This window comes from Citrus sinensis, chromosome 2 (assembly GCF_022201045.2).
Source record: "Citrus sinensis cultivar Valencia sweet orange chromosome 2, DVS_A1.0, whole genome shotgun sequence".
Classification (NCBI taxonomy): domain Eukaryota; kingdom Viridiplantae; phylum Streptophyta; class Magnoliopsida; order Sapindales; family Rutaceae; genus Citrus; species Citrus sinensis.
This window is the reverse complement of record NC_068557.1, coordinates 22,251,620-22,270,031: the sequence shown is the minus strand read 5'-3', so window position 1 is coordinate 22,270,031 and position 18,412 is coordinate 22,251,620. Positions and strand designations below refer to the sequence as shown.

Sequence of the window (18,412 nt, the reverse complement as noted above, 5' to 3'; positions counted from 1 at the left end):
TCTTTTACTATATAACATATAAAGAGAAGCAAATTGGATTATGGGAGAAGAATCTTGTCCTTATTAAGATACAATACAGGCTCTATTTGTAGCAGTCTATGACTAAATTACTTTAATACATATGACTCAAGTTTTTGACAGGTTTAGTAGGCATTCAACCATTTAACTGACTGCCTTATTCTTCTTCCCAAAGAAAATCTCCTGCTCTGTATATTTATCTATAGGATGCAACTGTTCCAAAATCTTTTACATGGATTTATACAAATGCCAAAAAAAAAAGAAAAGATAAATAAATAAATTACATAAACCTAAACAAGCTCCAACTAACTGGCGCAACCACCAATTTTCAGCAGTCTAGCTAAATGAAACAGGGATCAGCCCGATTCAAGCCATTTAATGCTAAGGAGATGTGCTTTCATCATCGGAGGAACTACATTGACGCCTCCCTTGGATTTCAGAAAAAACTTGCGGCAATGTTGGATTTACTGGAACTGGAAATTTATGGGCATTACTAATTATTGTTCGCTCATTTATCATTCCAACTTCTTTGCAGACCCGATCAAGAACTGTAAGGAAGTCTCTGACGACCATAAAGATTCTGAATGGATGAGCTTCTTCCCTCGCTGAGTTCCCATGAAAGTATTCTGTTATCTCCTTCACTAAAGATAGAGCAACACTTTCATGGGCTTGAATCCTTATGATCTCTTCCTCCGCCATTTTCATAAACCTGTTCATAGACTCTGAGAATTTCTTCCTACTTTCATCCATCCCCATTGCTTCATTTAATTGCACAACCTCACCAATGTTCCCAAGGCCTCTAGAAAGCTTGGACACCTCACTGCTAAGCACATCAGAATCCATGGCAGCAGCTTTCTTCACGTTGCTGAGCTCCGAACTGAGACCAGAAACAACTTGCAAACCTAGCTTCCTACATTTGGCATCATCACTCAAACTAGAGTTTGGATTTTGGTTAGCACCTGACTGACGAGCACCTTCAGTTCTTATGATTTCCTGTACAACAAAATGTAAGAGAGTGGTTTTTCCATCTGCACCCTTGACATCAACAAGCTTGAGGAGTGTATCTAGCTTAAAGGCATGGGCATCACCACGATTTGTCCCAACATTCATGCGGTTCCCAGTCTTTAGAACAGCCTCTAGAAGTTTCAAGAACATCCTACTATTTCTCAATTCTTCACAGGCAGCCTGAACAAAGGGTAAAAAAAATGGAGATCCATGAGACTATGCCAAGTTGCCAACTATAAATGATTGCATCCAGCAACACTAGTCCACATCTTCACCCAAAAATGAATAATGGATATTACGTGATATTCAGTGAAAACAGTATTTGCATTGGCTATACCCCAGGACATGAGCTAGCTAGATCTATAAACTCAGGTGCATTTCATGGATTTCCCAGTCACCAAGTAACCAGATCAGATGTCAGTAATTCTAATAAGCAGTACATACTGAAATACAGTCACATGAGCTTTTATTTGATAATGGTGAGAATAGCTTAGATAGGAAAGACATGTATGCTCATCTAAATCAAGCTCCAGTTGAGACAGTAAAGTTCTTCAGCTTAGCCGACAATGCAAGGCTGAAATATTATATTTTCAACATAAAGCAGAAATAACCAAGAAGATAGTTCAGGGAGAAAGAGAAAAATTCACTTACCTCCAGAGTTTCAAAAGACTTTTTGAGGTACTCAACCTCCGACTCGAAGTTGGTTATGTAAAGCATCGCATCCACCCTTTTAAACGCAAAAGGTACGTCAAGCACTGCCTTTAAAAACTTTTCTGCAGGACCGAGCTTCGTTGGTGACTCATCTTTGTACTCTTTCAACTTACGTTCTTCTTCTTTGGTAGGAGCCATCTTCAATAAACTCTCCAGAAGTTCAGTTCCAAGTGTATCAGCATTACCTGTATTAAATAGATATTACTTTAGTTGAAACCTCATTAAGTCAACAAAAAGGAAGTATACCAGCTGATGAACAGAAATTCAAGACCATCTGATTTTACTGCAAGATGAATTTAATGAAAAGATTGTATTAATTCTTGGAAGTTACATTTGAGCAATAGCATCCAGTTATCTTCTAGTGCAACAAAAGCAATGGGCTAAGCTACAAGCTTCAAACAGGCAAAGTCTAAAATAGACAATTAAATTTTAATCTGGCCATCAACTCCAATTTAACCAACCTTTCTGTTGTAACAATTGTGAGAATGCTAGCACAGATGAACAACATTTTATGGAACTTTTCAGTCTAAAACAGAAATTCAACTTAAAAATCATGCCATCCAGAACCAACAATTTATATGTCAAGACCACATAATTTATTCAAGAACAGTCACAGCAAATGCATAGTTTGAAAATTAAAGCAGGAAGGTCACACTAATAACTCACACAACTTCAATATACCTTCTAGAAGTGCTTCACAAACTTCCTCTATGGTAACATTCAGCGCCCTCAGCAAAATTGCAATGTTTTGTGACTTTTTGGGATCAAGGACTCTGTTCTCTGAGTTGGGTGTAGGAAGAACCGTGCGTGGAGTTGTTTGGCTTGGTTTCGAACTTGGAGTATTTACAATAAACAATGTTTCAATCATCTCCTCATTCAATCTGCAATGAACAAAGCAATCATCAGGCTTTACTCAAAACAAAGTAGCATACCCAACAGAATATCTGAACGGTCAAAACCCAACTTTGAAAATTAGATTTGTCACAGAATCTTACTTGAATGAGCTTGATCGAAGGTGATCCCACACCATTTCACGATCAGAGCTAGCTCTCACTTTATCCCAGTGCAAAGGTTTTAACTTTGGTTTCAAGGCCTCTTCCTCGACGCTCTCCTCAGTTTTAGAACTTGGTGGCAATTCAACGGGGGAAACTTTAGTTGTGTTTTGCATCACAAAAGGCCTCGAAGGTGGTATCAAAGCAGGTGGCTGGGACACTGCTTGACCAGCTGGGGTTGATACCACAGGCAATTCCCATTGCTTCCTTTGTCTAGACAACACCAGCGGAGGTGGGGGTGGAGGAGGCGGCGGCGGCGGCGGCGGGGGGACTGAAATGGGCTGCTCCAAAGCATCATTAGTTCTCACCGGAGATGAAATTTGACCAAAAACGTTCAACATTCTTGGTGATTCATCTGGGCTTGATGATAAAGAAGACTCGTTTAATCTACTTGGAGAAGCATTTTCACTTTTCTTTGAAAATCTGTCCGGTGATGCAGATGCTGAAGATAACGAAGAAGCACTCGATGAGCTTGGTGACAGATCTTTCTTCTTCTCAAGAGGAGACCCCCCAACATTTGCATTATTCACCAAAACATTGAACAATTTTGAAGATTTATTATCTAGGTCCTTCTTCAACTCTCTCTCGGGTGAAGTAGAAGCTGAAGACAGCTCATGACGATTCAAAAGATTAAACCTCGACGGTGACAATCTCGTATCGGGTGACGTAGAAGCTATGGAAAGTGACGGTGACTTAATAATATTCCGATCGGGGGAGGATTCCATGGGCGACATCATTGCAAAAACCGACTGTGTCGGCATTGCGTGAGTTGCCTCGGGAGATATCGGTTCCGATCTTCTCGGACTCAAACTTATCGGCGGCGAAATGCTCGCCGTTAACGACCGAGAACTCGTCGACGAACACGAACAACTGCTCGACTCACTGTTCCTCCCTCCGACACCCTCTCCATCAACCGCTACGGCCGCAAAATCTCTCCTCGAACCGGATCCGGTCCCGGTCCCGCCCAACGAAACTCTGGGAGAATAGAACTCCTCATCTTCATCCTCCGCCACGCTGGATGACACGTCAGCGCGTGGGCGTTGATCCTCCTTAAAGCTGGCCTGCTGGGAGAGAGGCGGCAAGGGGCGGAGCTCCGGCGAGACGCAGTTGGTATCGCCGCGCGAATCGGTATCGGTGGTGGAATCGTCAATGCCGGCTCGCGAATTTACCAGTGTGCCCAAGTAAAGAAAGTCGGAGCTGGACGAAGTGCGATTGGTCCTGAGCTTGTGAGCGTTCCTCGTGGCATCCGCATTCGCAGGAGGAGGAGGGTAAATTCGGATGCTGCTGTTGTTACTGTTAATGTTGCTGTTGGTGGTGTTGCTTTTGACGTCGGCGGTGCAGTAAAGCAGCCCATTTTGCCTCCGCTTGCGGCAGTAGAAGAAGACTAGAATGCCACCGACGACGAGGGCGGAGGAGACGGAGGCGAAGGCGAGGATGAGGAGCTTCTGGGAACTGCGCTTGGGCTTTTCGGGGGAGCGGGGGAGGATGAGGGAGGAAATGTTGGCGGGGAAGGAAGCGAAGTTGGCGGGGGAAGGCGGGGGAGGCGGGGAAGGGTAGGTGGGGAAGAATGGGGAATTGTTAGGGGTGGAAGTGTCAGAAAATGGGACTTTACGAGTCGGAGGAGGAGGGGGTGGAGGAGCTGGAGAGGGTGGTGGGGATGGAGGGACAGCACCGAGTGGGAAAAACGGTTGATGGAGGATCCGACGGCTGGCGACGGGGGTGCATGACGAGGGGATGATGGGTGCGCATGATAAGATCAAGAAAGAGGCGAGGGAGATGAGCAGGCAGAAGCCGGGCATTGTAGTTGTTGTGTGTTTAACCCAAAGCAACAAAGGAGAGAACACATTCAGAATGAACGCAGAAGAGACTGAAATGGAGTAATGGCGGTGGTGGTGGTGGGGGAGGGATTTGTTCACTTTTCTTTTCGTTTATTTTATTTTCTTTAGAGAGGGGGGAAAATGGTAGGAAAGTGAAGGGAAAAAAGAATAGAAAAAGAAAGAGTGAAAAAGGGGAGAGTGTGAGAGTGTGTGGGTGCATCCAGCTAAGATTCTGCTGGTTTTGATTGCGAGCGAGTATGAGTGTGAACAGTGACTCCTCCTCCTCCTATCTGCTTCTGATTTTCTTGTTTTTATTTTGATCATGTTGTTGAGTGATTTATGGAGTCAAAATTGAAAGTCACTTTCTTGCCTCCTCTTTTTTTTTATTATTATTGGTTAATTGTTGGGTTTTTATTTTTATTTTTTTCCCCATTCATAGCATAGGTGGAGAAGACTGAAGAGAACCAACAAAATAAGGTTACCCAAAATAATAATAATAATATCTCTGTATGTATGCAACCATCACTTCAGCCAACAGCATCATCTTCATTAGTTTTCAATTAAATTAGGATTGGATGCTGAATTAGTAATCATTATTATTATATCGAGTGCATGATGGTACAACTCATTTTCTACTGTTTTGTTACATTAATTCATCATTTAATTTAACAAGAAAATATTTTATATCAAATCAACTTCATCATCTATCAGAAGACGTTACATAAATGTTTATGAGATCAACACAGTTAACATCAAATAATAAGACGCTCTCAGTGATGCCACTTAGGTATATAACTATTGGTCTGGTGAATGGTGATGGATTCGCATCTTCAATATATACATATATATATATTTTATCCCATCAATATAATAAATATATGTACTGAAATTTCTAGTAAATTTAAGTAATTTTAAATGAAAATAAAGCTCTTAACGATTCAACTTGATTTGATCTGAGAAAGTTTTGAGGAAAATAAAAAACAGAAAATTTGTTTGGTGATTGTGGATGGAGTTGCAATTGGATTCTGAAATCGAAGTCAGTGGGATTTTTTGGGTTTTGATTTTGTTACCGCAAATTGCGCCGGGCATGGGGTCCCTTCGCATTAACTAATCATCTTTGATTTTCATTCAACTCATTTCATTTCACACAACTACTAGAATTGTATCCGTTTGTTATCCTAAGCAGTAAATTTGGAAATTATAACAACGATGATGCCTTATTTAAGTGATCATTAATATATATATACATTTAATGGTGCGATCTTGTGCTTCTTCATTAGACATAATTAACTTTAGGAAGTTATGAATGATAACAAATTTGTGGATATCCTATTTGGAATAGATTACATTCCTAAATCAACGTAACCATAATTTTCTATATATATATATATATAATCGCAATTTTTCTATATATATATATAAAAGAAAATTTATATATAAAATTTGTATCTTAATTGATATAGTATTTGGCATTGCCACTACGTCTTGTTCGATAATATTCATGCTCTCAACATGTATTGAGTTTCGAGAGATTGAGATCCTTCATCTATATTGATTTGAATTTCTCGTAAGTAAAAATTCATGTAATGATTGATGGTTAATTAATAAAAATATGAAGAAGTTAAATCTTATTAATATATTATTATTAAAAAATTACCATGAAACAGAATCTTTTAAAGTTTTGAAAAATTGAAGTTAAAAGGAAAATCTTAATCTGAATTCAAGTCCAGTGAGTTCATTTCCAATGTATAAATGTTGCTTCTTATATACAAGTGTGAGAGTAGATTTTTTAGCTTAATGTTCTGAATTGTATTATTTCGCAATCTTTATTTTTGTTTAGATTAAAGGGCAGGCAATCCAATACTCATTTAACTCATTTTAATAGGTCCAAAACCTCACAACATATTAATTATTGTATATTTTAAGTCGTGCGTTGGGATTGCTCATAATTACTTTTATTTTTTTTTTATTTCAAACGGTAATTTATGCGACACGTGTCGTTGAAAAAACCAAAAACATTGTTGAGAGGACTTGGGGTTTAGAAGGAGCACCGACACTATACGATGAAATTGAAAATGTACGTTGCACCAAACACATACTGTCATATTGATGCTGCTCACTAGGACCCATGTACCCAAAAAAAAAAAAAAAAAAAAAAAAGTGTTCTTATGATGCATTCTGACATAAATAGTTCTTAAATGAAAGTGTTTTGATTGAACAAAATTATTATTTTCTGAGGTGCATTTTCTTCCCTTTTCTTGAAGATTTATTTTACTTTTTTTTTTTAAATCTTAAACAATGATGTGTACTTTTAAATAAATAAATAAAAATGTTTTATATTCTAATTCACTTTCACAAAATACATTGTGAATAAAATATCGATTATTATACGGTCTGATCACTCGAGTTCGAATTAAAAAAAAAAAAAGAGAGAGAGAAAGAAAGAAATTAATTAAAACTTTACATATTCCCTACTTAAAAAACTATTTATTTTTTTAAAATCCAAGGATAATTTTTTTAGAAATACCTTTTGTAATACCAAAATTACACGAAAATATGAGCTTCATAATTAGTTTTTAATCATACATCTTTGGATCTACCTAATGATCATGACTTGATGCAGAATTCACAGTGGGTTGGATAATAATAATTGAAGTGGGATTGCTATTATTTTATAATTGATTGCAAGAATATTTAATTTAATGAAGTGAATTCATTTTGCCCCGGATGGCACTCGTAGCATATAGGCACTCTTGGGCCGACGTCAAATTAAAATAAAATTAAAAAAAAAATGTGACGCAATGCAATGCATTAATTTTTATCATCGTCATTTAAGGTTCAATTAAATTAATTAATTCGAGTCAAATTTCATGTTCACGCATGTATGTATATCGAAATTTGGGCGATTTTAGGAACCTGTCGTTTTGAAAATAATATAACGTAGGTATTGTATTGGTGTGGTCAATGCATTATCATGTTCAAAATTATTGGACAAATCATTTTTCATTTGATTTGGATTGGGATTGGTTTGATACTTTGATTTTCTACTACAAGCATAATTTTGGTACTTTTTTCTTTTAAATTTGACATTAATATTGTTAAAAAATTATTGACTGATTTAAAGTGTTTTTTTCCTTTTCAATATCTTTCTCCTTTTGTTTTTGTTTTTGTTTTTTTTTAAAAAAAAATGTTTAAAGTATTTTCTTTATGTCTAAACTCCATCATCATGCTCTGCCTATAATAATTTCCTTGCTCTTAAATAGAAAACAAAAGAAGAGCTTTAGTGTCATTTTGTGATTCAATGCGTTAGATACACCCAAATCCACACAATAGCAGGGGACAAAGTGCTTTTGGGGAATGAATTTAGAAGCAAAAAATAGTACTTCTCTTAAGTGTACATACCCATCTAACTGGAATTCAGCCAATATAAAAAATTAGACCATTATTGAGTTGTTTTTGGAACGAACCATTTTTTTGATTCCTCCACTAGTTGATTTAATTAAGTTACCTAGTGAAGTTTAGAGTGAACCTTACGATCTTACATACATCTTAGAGAAATTTGAAAGGGCTTTCATGAAAAAATCCTTTTATTTGATTCTGATTTCCTTAACACAACAAACCACATGAGAAAAAAAATGCCTTTGCTTTCAAAATCACTGCCATTCAAAAGCACCCCAAATCTTGCTTTCTTTTATTGCATCTCCTTTTGTTATACACAATCCCTAATAAATAAACCTAAAGAAGTGTACCCATCATCTTAAACACTTGTGATCCCACATTAGCTTTCTTGCACTCATTGTCAAATCTATATGACTTTCTTGCTCACCCTTTAGGACTTACACAAAACACTAAAAAGCTTTTAAACCAATTTTTTTCCTAACAAAGTTAGTATATTTTAAATTGTCAAAAAGCACAGAGCAATTTTTTTTTTTTTTTTAAAAAAAATCAATCTTTAGTTAAATGAATCATAAAGGCGATTTTATTTAAAACAAAGACTTATGGCTATTTGTATATTTGACCAAGGTTACCTAACCTATTTTATTTTCCTTTTTGGTTACATAGCTTATGAAGGAATTAGTCTAGGTATTTCAAAACCAACATTGTAAAGCATTAATTATGTCACGTTGTAACATTTCTACCAACTAATTGGTCACATAAATTAGGATGCATGTGCCCTTCCATGTGTTTTAGAGAAACATGGAAAACAGATTTCAAGAAACAACAAAAACAAACAATTGTCAAAATTCAAATGCTACCTCAAGTGATGATGTATTCAAAGATGCTGCTTGGAAATTGGAATCTCTTGGCTATCGCTTTGTATGTGAGTTGTGAATATCACCCTCTTTGAGTGACACTAATCGCACCTTGGTTTTGTCTTTGCACAGCCATAAGCGTTTAAAGAAGCAAACTTTATAGGATACCCTATTAAAAAAAGATAGGAAAGGAAAAGGAGATTTAAAAAAAAAATGCAAAGATAAGTAAGCAATATAACAAGATGCCCACACAAAATGAAACTGTAGTAGCATAAAAGACCCATAAAAAATAAAAACAAAAAGGGAATAAAGGAAACCATGAATGAATAAATGAATGATGATCTTTAGGAGCATGAAAGAGCAATTGCAAAGCAAAAGAATATCCAAAATGAGGTGGGGCATACCACAAATTTAATTATACTTGACATAGTTTTTTGCTATTGCTGTTTTTCTTTTCAAAACTAGATAGTGAAAACGTACATGTGCAATTGGAAGTAGTTAATTAGTGTGCGTATGTTGATATTTTATTATTTACATGTTCAATGAGATGTTTATTAAAAGTCTAAATCAAGATGTAAAACAAGATCTGAAAATGTCTCATGCTCTTAACATATACTATGTTAAGTTGCTGTAACTCATACTCCAGATAAAACTAAGAGGCAGCCCAACCCTTAGTTCCGCCTTCTTTGATTATGCCACCGAAGCCTCTAAAAATTAGTATGAATAGAGTGAATTGGGTGTCTAAGTTAATACAATACTATATAACATGGTCCAAAAATCTGTATAACGAGAGAGAGAGAATTCTTTTCCCAATTATTTGAGGGAGAAGCCACAGACTATAAGAGTAACTAGTTGAGTAGCATCAAATTGCAACCTCATTCAATAATCAAAAATAGATATTTCTTTTTCAAAGTACGATGATTAAAGTACAATACTATTTGTGAAAGGAGGTGAATCTTAATTATTTACGAAGTAAATATTTTGGGTAATCTAGTGCATGGGGAAGTTATAATATGTATGTCCCATATTATAATGATTAGTTTATTGACCGTTTATACCTCACTATATATGTCAATTATGAAGGTTTCATCATCTTTTGGCCAAATCTTGTCACATGGGAAACAACTAGACGTGTTTAAAATAATGCAATTAAATTGAAAAAAAAATATGTAAAATAATTCCAAATCTTGTTTCTTTGTCAGTGCATACTTCAATTGGTAAAAGAACAGCTGCCCCAAATGGCTTGCATGTTTCCTACATAACAAGCACACCTCGTATTAAATATTTACACATTCAATAGAACTTTCGATCCGTTGGGTATGTCCTTGGGGGTACCTTTCAAAATATGTAGTAGCTTGTCTCACTATCAAGGACTTACAAAAATTTGATTCTAATTTTACACTCGACTCACCAATTAATAGAGTATTTTAGAGTTCAAGATTTGCAGGCTTACAGATCGAGCCTCGAGGTTATAGAAATAAAGAAATCGCACTGATCCAAATTTGACTTTACCATTCTACTTAATGATCCTCCTTCTGAGATATTCAAATATCCTGGCGGTGGTGGCGGAGGCTTTGGCCAAGGCAAGAAAGTGGGCCACCAAAATTGACTCAAGGTACTAAAACAACATTTTTAATTTGCCTCTTTCGGCCATTGATTCTGAACTGGGGGCATTGCCATGAAAAGGATAGCATTGCCACTATTTCGGCCATTGCATCTGACTTGGGGACATTGCGATGAACATGATAGCATTTTGGCAATTTGCAGTTAGGAAGTGGAAACCACTCATTTACTTGCCATATACAATTCATTTAATATTTATTCTGTCTGGAAAAATAATTCGATGATCATATCCAGTCACGTGAATTGAATAGCTCATACACCTTTAGATTGGCCAAACATCCATTATTACGTAACATTACCTCCTGGTGACGGAATGGTGCAATTGTAAATCTTCCGAAAGCTGGGGAACGGCTAATTGATTTCCAGAGCCCGACGTATCGACGTTGATTTTAATCCAAATGCAAACAAATTGTTCACGAGCCGGTGTTCTAAAACTGGAGGAGTTGTTCGATTTATGACTATTAATACTGGCTTGTATATATATTTGGAATCGCATGTTAATGACTAGCAAATTCGCAATCTGGCCTCCAAATCAAAAATCTTTCTAAGGCGTCAGTGTCCCGTCCAAATAAAAAGATACAAGCACTTTCAACCAAGAGAATAAGTTCTCAGCTGCCAAACATTCACATAAAATCTACATAATATATATGGATGTACATTAATTTCATCAATAGCTAATCACAAGGAAAGAATGATATTTTCATTTCATTAACAGAAAAAGGGTTCCCCTCCTCAACGACATAACTCCTTTTTTCTTTGGCATTATTTACAAACATTGTCGTACGAAATTGGGAATTCATTATTCATGTTGGGAAAAATAAAGAAAAGAATTAGGCACTTTACAACCATTATGTTGAGTAACTATGGATGTGTTAAGTCATTGCAACGACAAAAAAAGGGAAGAGAGAGAGAGCCTCATATACTATACATTCCCTCTCTTGGTCCATACTTCCTACAATTAAAAGTAAAAAAAACTCCAATTTAAATAATTCACGAAACTAACCTTTGGAATTCTAAAAGGGGAAAGGAAAAAAAAGGGAAGGTACAATGATGTGTACAAGCTAAGATATCCAATGTGCCATCAAAACCAGCAAAGAAAAAACGAAAAAAAGAATAATGTTTTATATGACCAGCAATTATATTAGACCCATTGTTATGATACACGAAAAGTTCACATTCAGTCATTTTTACCTTGCATACAAACATTTTCCCTTGGTGAATTCACTTTCTTAACAGTCTTTAGTCAGTTCAGAAGCTACTCTGCCAAAATAAGGGGAAAAAAATAATTCAAGATGGTCTCAAGCTTGTAAATAAAAATGAAGCAACAAGAAAAAAAAAGCAATTGAATTCCATCTAATGAAAGAAATTTCATTTCAAAAAGAAAAGTGGTGAGGACACTGCTGGAGATTTGCGTTAACCTAAGTACCTTATATACAAATATTAAATTCATTACCAAGTATTGTACAGCAGGGCATAAACCCTCTGTTTATTAAGTTGTTGATGGGCATGTAATCATTTGTTTTTTCATAAGACATTTATATAGTGTGAAAACTGAGGTAAACAGAGAAGGGGGGGGGGGGGGGGGGTTGAAGGAAAATAGAAAGCAGGATAAATTAAAGATATGAAGAAGATTCTGGTGTTACCTCAAAAAATTTGACAATGCTTAAGTGGAAAACCTCTCTAACTCTCAACAACAACCATCTGAGAAAACAAATGAACAACAGTGGGCTGCCATTTCAACCTGCTACCTTTATTGCACCCACTTCATCAATTTTCGAGCTCTTATGCTGCAATAATATAAGTATTAAACAGAAGGCTTCATTAAACAGTACTGAATAGACAGTGTATATAATCAAGCAACTCACACCAGAAACAGGGAGCTGGTGACTCATATGTAACAAAATAACTTATAATGTTTTGATTTGTGCATTACCTTACTTTTTTTTTGCCTGTGAATGTCATTAAGATCTTCATCTCCATCATGCTTCCTTTTCTGAAATTATATGCAAGGAGAAAGGTTTATCATGGGAATTTTCAATGAAACATTTTTACACATTTAAAAGAATAATCAAAGCATGAAATCCATTAGATATAAGACTCAAACCAAGTGGCTATTCTTGAATTAGACCAGGATCCAACATGAATTTACTCCTTGCAGTCAAGAAACTTTAGTTGATTTTGGGGGCCACAGGAATATACATCAATAAAAAAATAGAAGGGGATGGTTTCATTATTGCTTTGAAATTGACTTGTTGACAATCTGCTCATCCATGTCTCTGATGGAAATGGTACCATAACAAGGGTAATGGAAAGCCCCAACTTTTTCTGTATTTCCCCTTTGTTTAATATTGTAATTAGTAAGATCTGAATCCAAGTAGTTTCCCAACCTTTTCGTGGTGTTTCTTTGACGGATCAGCACTTGAATCATGATGCCCGCTTTTATCCTTCTTCTTATCCTTGTCTTTGTCTTTATCCTTACTTCGATCCTTATGACGGTGCTTGTGCTTCTTATGCTCTCTATCCTTCTCCTTATCTTTGTCTTTGTGCTTTTTATGCTTCCTCTCCTTGTCTTTGGACTCACTTTTTGATTTTCCAGCAAGGGTAGGAACCCCCTTTTCTGCCTGGAGGAGAGAAAATGCTATATTATAAAATAAAATCTACTAGAAAAGAAAGCCAGTGCACAGGTATATTAATACGAAAACAAGCACACGTAACATAAACCAGGTAGTGTCATACTGTGTAAGAAACATATTAAACAACAGAAACAAAATTAAACTCAAGGAATTGGATTTCTTACAGGAGGCAAATCAACAGGAGAAGTTTCCCTCAGCTGGAAGGCTTCTCTGAGGACATCCAAATCAAAAGGCTGTATTCTTGCACTAGTATCTCTGGAAGTATTTTGAATAAGCTGATCCAATTGCATCCCCTCTCCCTTCCGGATTTCTGTATCCCCCACCACATTGTGAAGATAATGAGTGTCTGAAATTGACAAAGGGAGCGACCGCTTGCAGAAAAAATCATGATGTGGCAACAATTTATAATGACTTATGAGATCAACAGCACCAGTCAGTTCCCTTGGTCCTAAATATTAAAAAACAGGACATTTTCTCATCAGTAAAATGTGCAATACCAAAAGAGAAATGGAAAATTGAAGGGAGAGATGCAACTGGCAAAAGAGTAGGGTCACATCATCAAAATTAAAAATATACTTCTTATTGAAAATAAATAAATAAATATCCTTGCTAAAAATAAGGAAAACAGAAAGGGCAAGGCAAACTCAAAGATCAACTGTACACTTTTCCACCACACAATGTTGAATAAAATTAAATCAAATAACCAGAATCTGATAACAATCCTACTCTTTTGAAATGATATTTCAGAATTTTCACTCGAATTCCAGCATAAATGTACTTTATTATGATGCTTGTATGCATCTTATATTCAGTCTCGATATTACATCTATAAACAAACTTCTTTGTTAAACATCAACACTTGTATGTAGAAGTAGTAGAGTTTTATATAGAAGACTGTAGCCAATATAAAATTAAAGAAAAAAAACGGCTTCCTCCTTTATAAATCTAATATTTTTTGGGGTTGAGTCCCCAAAAAACATTAGGTACATACGTAAAACTTACAAGTTAGGTTCAGAAGAAAATGTACATGTGTGAGCAATCCACCTACAAAACCTTGCAGCTCAGACTCAATAAAATAAACATATATAAACTTGTTTACTTGTTTGCTTGCTTGTACTTGTGGAAAAACATATATTCACGGTGAATATTACCAGAAACAGCGTCAAGTGAAAAAATATTCACAGTGAATACATATATATTCACAGTGAATATTACCAGAAACAGCGTCAAGTGAAAAAATAACAGGAAACAATAAAACACCAATGTCTGAACATCTATACCTCTTCCAAAATTCTTGCCTTCAGGATCCATAGCTTAAAACCTGATCATTATCAACTGCAATATGTAAACAGAACCAATACAGTCAAATATATCAATCAACAAAATAAAAGTAACAGTTATCATAGAGCAGTGTTCCAATTGCACAATAAGAATACATGTACTTTCATAAGAATTGTCTATATACACTAACTATTACCTGTAACTTGAATAACTGATAAAGACTATCATGAAATGCACTGTAAAACCTCTTCGAAAACAAGTATAAGATTCTGTGTTCTTGCTAATTCATTAGCAACTACACTTTTCATGTACTTCAACAACTTTTGATTTCCTTTCTCTGGGATGCTATGCAAATAATTTGATTCTTCATTAACATTCAAAAGAGGGGAGGAGGAGGAGAAGGAGGCCGGGGGGAAGAGGGGCTTACATACATACGAATTTATTCCCAGCAAAATAACAAGGAGCAGGTGCATGATCCAAGAATGGAAACATCAAGAAGAACCCTTGGTAGAGTAAATCATATAAACTCAATGGGATCAAGTTGAAGAGAATGCATTAAATACCATAAAAACCAAGCAAACCATTGGAATTGGATCCCTTCCTAGTGCTGGGTGGACATTAATTAACACTATTGCAGACATGAAAAAGCATAACTAACTAATGCAGCTACACTTAGATTCGTATTAAACTCTGTGAAAGCATTTCAAGCAAAGCTGCCAACATTTGTCCAGTTTCAGACACGAAACAAATACAAAACACCCAACTCTATACCCCACCAAGATTTCTAAAGATGTCCCGCTTAAATCATTTCAAATCAACCTTGACTCCACCCACCCCCTCAGCCAGTCTGATCAGTCAAAAAAGAAAACCACAATTTTTATTTTCCTTCATTTTAAGAATTCGCTGGTTGCTTTCCAAGTTTCTATACTCACCCATACAGAACCAAGCAAGAGCAAGTTTCAAAGAAAATCAAACTACAACGTCCTTCACACAAAGCCATTCAAAGTTCCTTAAATTCTAATTACACACGCAACCAAATTGAAAACAGTAAAACTATCGAAATTAACGACGCATTTGTCGAATCAAGACGAATCAATAACACAAATTAACTGACATTCGATTACTTACTTTCGTCCACTAATACCTATTCATTTGTTCGCGGCTTTACTATAAATACGAAGCTATAGTTTGTAAACCCTAAACGAACTTGAGAAACGAGAATGAAATAACCTGCAACATGAATTCAAGAATCTTCTTCTTCTTCTTATTTCTTCAGATCAAGAGGTCAACGTCGCAAATTCGAGCTCCTCTCTCCTTTGTCGAGTCTACAATTCACTCCTTCGAAACCGAGAAATGTTAGCAATTGGCCCCGGAGTTGGGAAATTTTACAGATTTGCCGCCGCAACGCAGCGTTTCGGAGCTGAAATTGGGGGAAACTGATAGATCAAAGAAGGTTCGACAAAGAGAGAGAAAGCAGTTCGCTGGTACTAGGGTTTGGTGTTATTAAGAGTCGAAACGAAGTCGAACGACGAGGATTGCTCAGTATCGTAATGTCGTTTCAGTTTGGCCTCTCTTCGATTGGTTCGCTTTATTGCCTTTGCCTTTGATTTTTATATTAAAATATTATTTTTAATTCTCTATGCTAGTTTTATTACCGTAGAACTCATTGTAGTTTGATGAGTGGAGTATCTCCTATGGTAAATGTGAATGATGTATGTGTGTGTGTGTATATATATATATATATATATATATATATATATATAATTTTGAGAATCAATTAGAATATATTTCTTTCAATTTATTATATTACAATCTACTGATATTAAGTTTGGATATTTGAACCTAGTATAGTTTTTTTTTAATATACTGATATATTACAATTAGAATTATATTGATATTTACAGCAAAAAAGTTATCGAAATTATCCTTCATAATTTTAAGAGTGATGATATTTGACCCCCTCATTATATCTTACTAACCCCCACTGAATACTTTTATATTAATACCTATTTTATCTTTATATGAAATGACTTAAAAGGATAAATAGTTTTTAAGTATACCAGCATAATAATTTCTATTAATAATTAATAAAATTAGACTAATTTTTTAAATCCTAATTTCTTTCAACTTTTTAATTTTTTTTTGTGAGAATTAATTAAACCCTAATTATAATGATTAATAATATTCTTAGCCAACAATTGCTTTGTTAAAACATTCAGACAAAACATCTTCGAACAATCCTTGAGAAATGGAAATTCCCTACAGGAATCATAGATGAAACAAAAAGTCATAGCCCATAAGGATAGTTCTTCTATTACATGATTATTGGTTTAGCGGTATTTATTGTGAGTTACAATAGCTACTTTTGAACCTACTTCTACTTTGATAGATTCATAATGCATGCTTATTTAAGAAGTTTGGTCACTTTGGTGGTCAAAATCTACTCGATAGTTGCAAAACTTCATATATTATACATAGAACAAAAAAACAGTAACGATCATTTTTACAGAGAATGAAACTAATAATTTTATTCATTCAGTAAAAATGACAAACACTTGGAAGATTATTTACAACTATGATGAAATACATATAAGTTCTTCAATTTGTAAACAAAAAACAATCAGTCAAGATACTCAAAGAATTGGAAAAGCCAATGCAAATTGAAACAAAGTACAATATTTAAATATATACTTTCTCGAATTTGTAAACACCACACATCCCCATGGTGAAGAAGGTTATAGAAAGTACTTATTAATATCGACATACCACAACGGAATCCATGAATTGCAATTCTAAAGAATGAATTCCACAGCTGCACTTGTAGAAAATTCTAACAAGAATTATCATGTCTACCCCCTTGGCTAAATTCTTGTATTTCTATACTCACCCTTCGCTTGATAGACTTAGCATAATACTTTGATTTTTCAGGATTGGCTTGGCATGGTTCGTGGTCCAATCCTTACTAGAACTATTAAATTCTTTTCCATCGTTACGGTAGTGGCGATTATGAGATTTTTTTTAAAAAAAATAATTTTTATAAGTTTTATAGGTGGGGGCACAAAATAAGATAAAAATTATAATACGAGTAAATTAGGAATTAAGTGGGGTATATTGAGAGATAAAAATTAATTTAAAATTTTTAATGGGGTTAATTAATAAATGGGGGTTGGTGAGATATAATAAGGGGTTAAATATCACCACTCTAATTTTAATATGGCACAACCTCAATTTTTATTCACACATAATATAAGAGGAATATTTATTCCATCCCTAATAATGAGAAAACATTTCTATCCCTACACAACTTAAATAAAGAAGTTTTGACACAAACATAAGATTAACTATCACTTTCGGGTTGACCTAAAATGACACCATCATTAATATTGGATAATCTATGTTAATTATCAATAATGCTGGGTTTAGATTTAAAATTGGGTCCTAATAATCAATTTATGATAAAATTATAACTATCTTTTTTATAGGAAAGCATGCGTTTCAATAAGGACCATTATATACAATGCCACACATCTATAAATACAAGACCACATCAAGTTTTTGTACGATATATATGATAAGACTCAAGACTTAAATTTATGTTATGACGACTTCTAACAACAAATATAATTGGAATTCGAAAGGATATAATTATAACTAGTTGAATGAATGGGAACATAAAACCTTATGAAATGGGAAGCTTGCTTTTTCAATGGCCTTATCTTGTTTTAAAGACTAGTTTGGTAATGTTGTATATTTTAAAATAATTATCGTTAGATGTGTTGTAGAAATAGTTAAATGTAAAGCGAATTAATTAAATATTTAGTAAATTTTATTTAAAAAATACTCTAAGTTTTAAAAGCAAGTTATGTACTTAGTAAATTTTACTATTAAATTGCTGTAAAAATATAGATGTTAAAATAACATAATATTGAATAAAATTTATTTATACATTTATAAATATGTATATATAATATTTTTATTATATGTATCCGTGTTTCTCTCTCTCTCTCTCTCTCTCTCTA

The 18,412-nt window shown here is 34.8% G+C and overlaps 2 protein-coding genes across 10 annotated transcripts; both read right to left on the bottom strand.

The window, feature by feature from the left end:
- Window positions 1-19: 19 nt before the first annotated feature.
- LOC102614784 (formin-like protein 1) lies at window positions 20-4,911 on the bottom strand. Its single transcript, XM_006469299.4, has 4 exons — window positions 2,730-4,911; window positions 2,416-2,615; window positions 1,675-1,919; window positions 20-1,203 (listed from the first exon to the last, which is right to left on the bottom strand). Exons 1-4 carry the CDS (start codon window positions 4,583-4,585, stop codon window positions 400-402), a joined length of 3,105 nt encoding a protein of 1,034 aa, XP_006469362.1. The 5' UTR covers window positions 4,586-4,911; the 3' UTR covers window positions 20-399.
- Window positions 4,912-11,084: 6,173 nt separating this feature from the next.
- Window positions 11,085-15,982, bottom strand: LOC102615093 (mediator of RNA polymerase II transcription subunit 19a). 9 transcript variants are annotated; one of them, XR_003063969.2, is made up of 8 exons: window positions 15,624-15,982; window positions 14,393-14,447; window positions 13,277-13,560; window positions 12,867-13,100; window positions 12,413-12,472; window positions 12,123-12,266; window positions 11,671-11,734; window positions 11,085-11,431 (listed from the first exon to the last, which is right to left on the bottom strand). XR_003063969.2 is itself a non-coding variant. In XM_025095335.2 (6 exons), exons 2-6 carry the CDS (start codon window positions 14,421-14,423, stop codon window positions 12,216-12,218), a joined length of 660 nt encoding a protein of 219 aa, XP_024951103.1. In that variant the 5' UTR covers window positions 14,424-14,447; window positions 15,624-15,982; the 3' UTR covers window positions 12,119-12,215. The 9 variants fall into 9 exon arrangements, 1 of the variants encoding a protein (XP_024951103.1); XR_003063966.2 differs by having other exon boundaries at window positions 11,671-11,739; window positions 15,624-15,981; XR_003063970.2 differs by lacking the exon at window positions 11,671-11,734.
- Window positions 15,983-18,412: the final 2,430 nt, after the last annotated feature.

What these genes read in the sequence shown, in the direction of transcription:
- LOC102614784 (XM_006469299.4), bottom strand. Translation starts at nt 4,585, where the DNA reads ATGCCCGGCTTCTGCCTGCTCATCTCCCTCGCCTCTTTCTTGATCTTA. An exon ending in CTTCGATCAAGCTCATTCAA is followed by an intron (nt 2,616 to 2,729) that starts GTAAGATTCTGT and finishes TGTTCATTGCAG; the next exon opens with ATTGAATGAGGAGATGATTG. An exon ending in AGTCTTTTGAAACTCTGGAG is followed by an intron (nt 1,204 to 1,674) that starts GTAAGTGAATTT and finishes CCCTTTGTTCAG; the next exon opens with GCTGCCTGTGAAGAATTGAG.
- LOC102615093 (XM_025095335.2), bottom strand. Translation starts at nt 14,423, where the DNA reads ATGGATCCTGAAGGCAAGAATTTTGGAAGAG. An exon ending in AGGCAAGAATTTTGGAAGAG is followed by an intron (nt 13,561 to 14,392) that starts GTATAGATGTTC and finishes TTTAATATTTAG; the next exon opens with GACCAAGGGAACTGACTGGT. An exon ending in CTCCTGTTGATTTGCCTCCT is followed by an intron (nt 13,101 to 13,276) that starts GTAAGAAATCCA and finishes TCTCTCCTCCAG; the next exon opens with GCAGAAAAGGGGGTTCCTAC.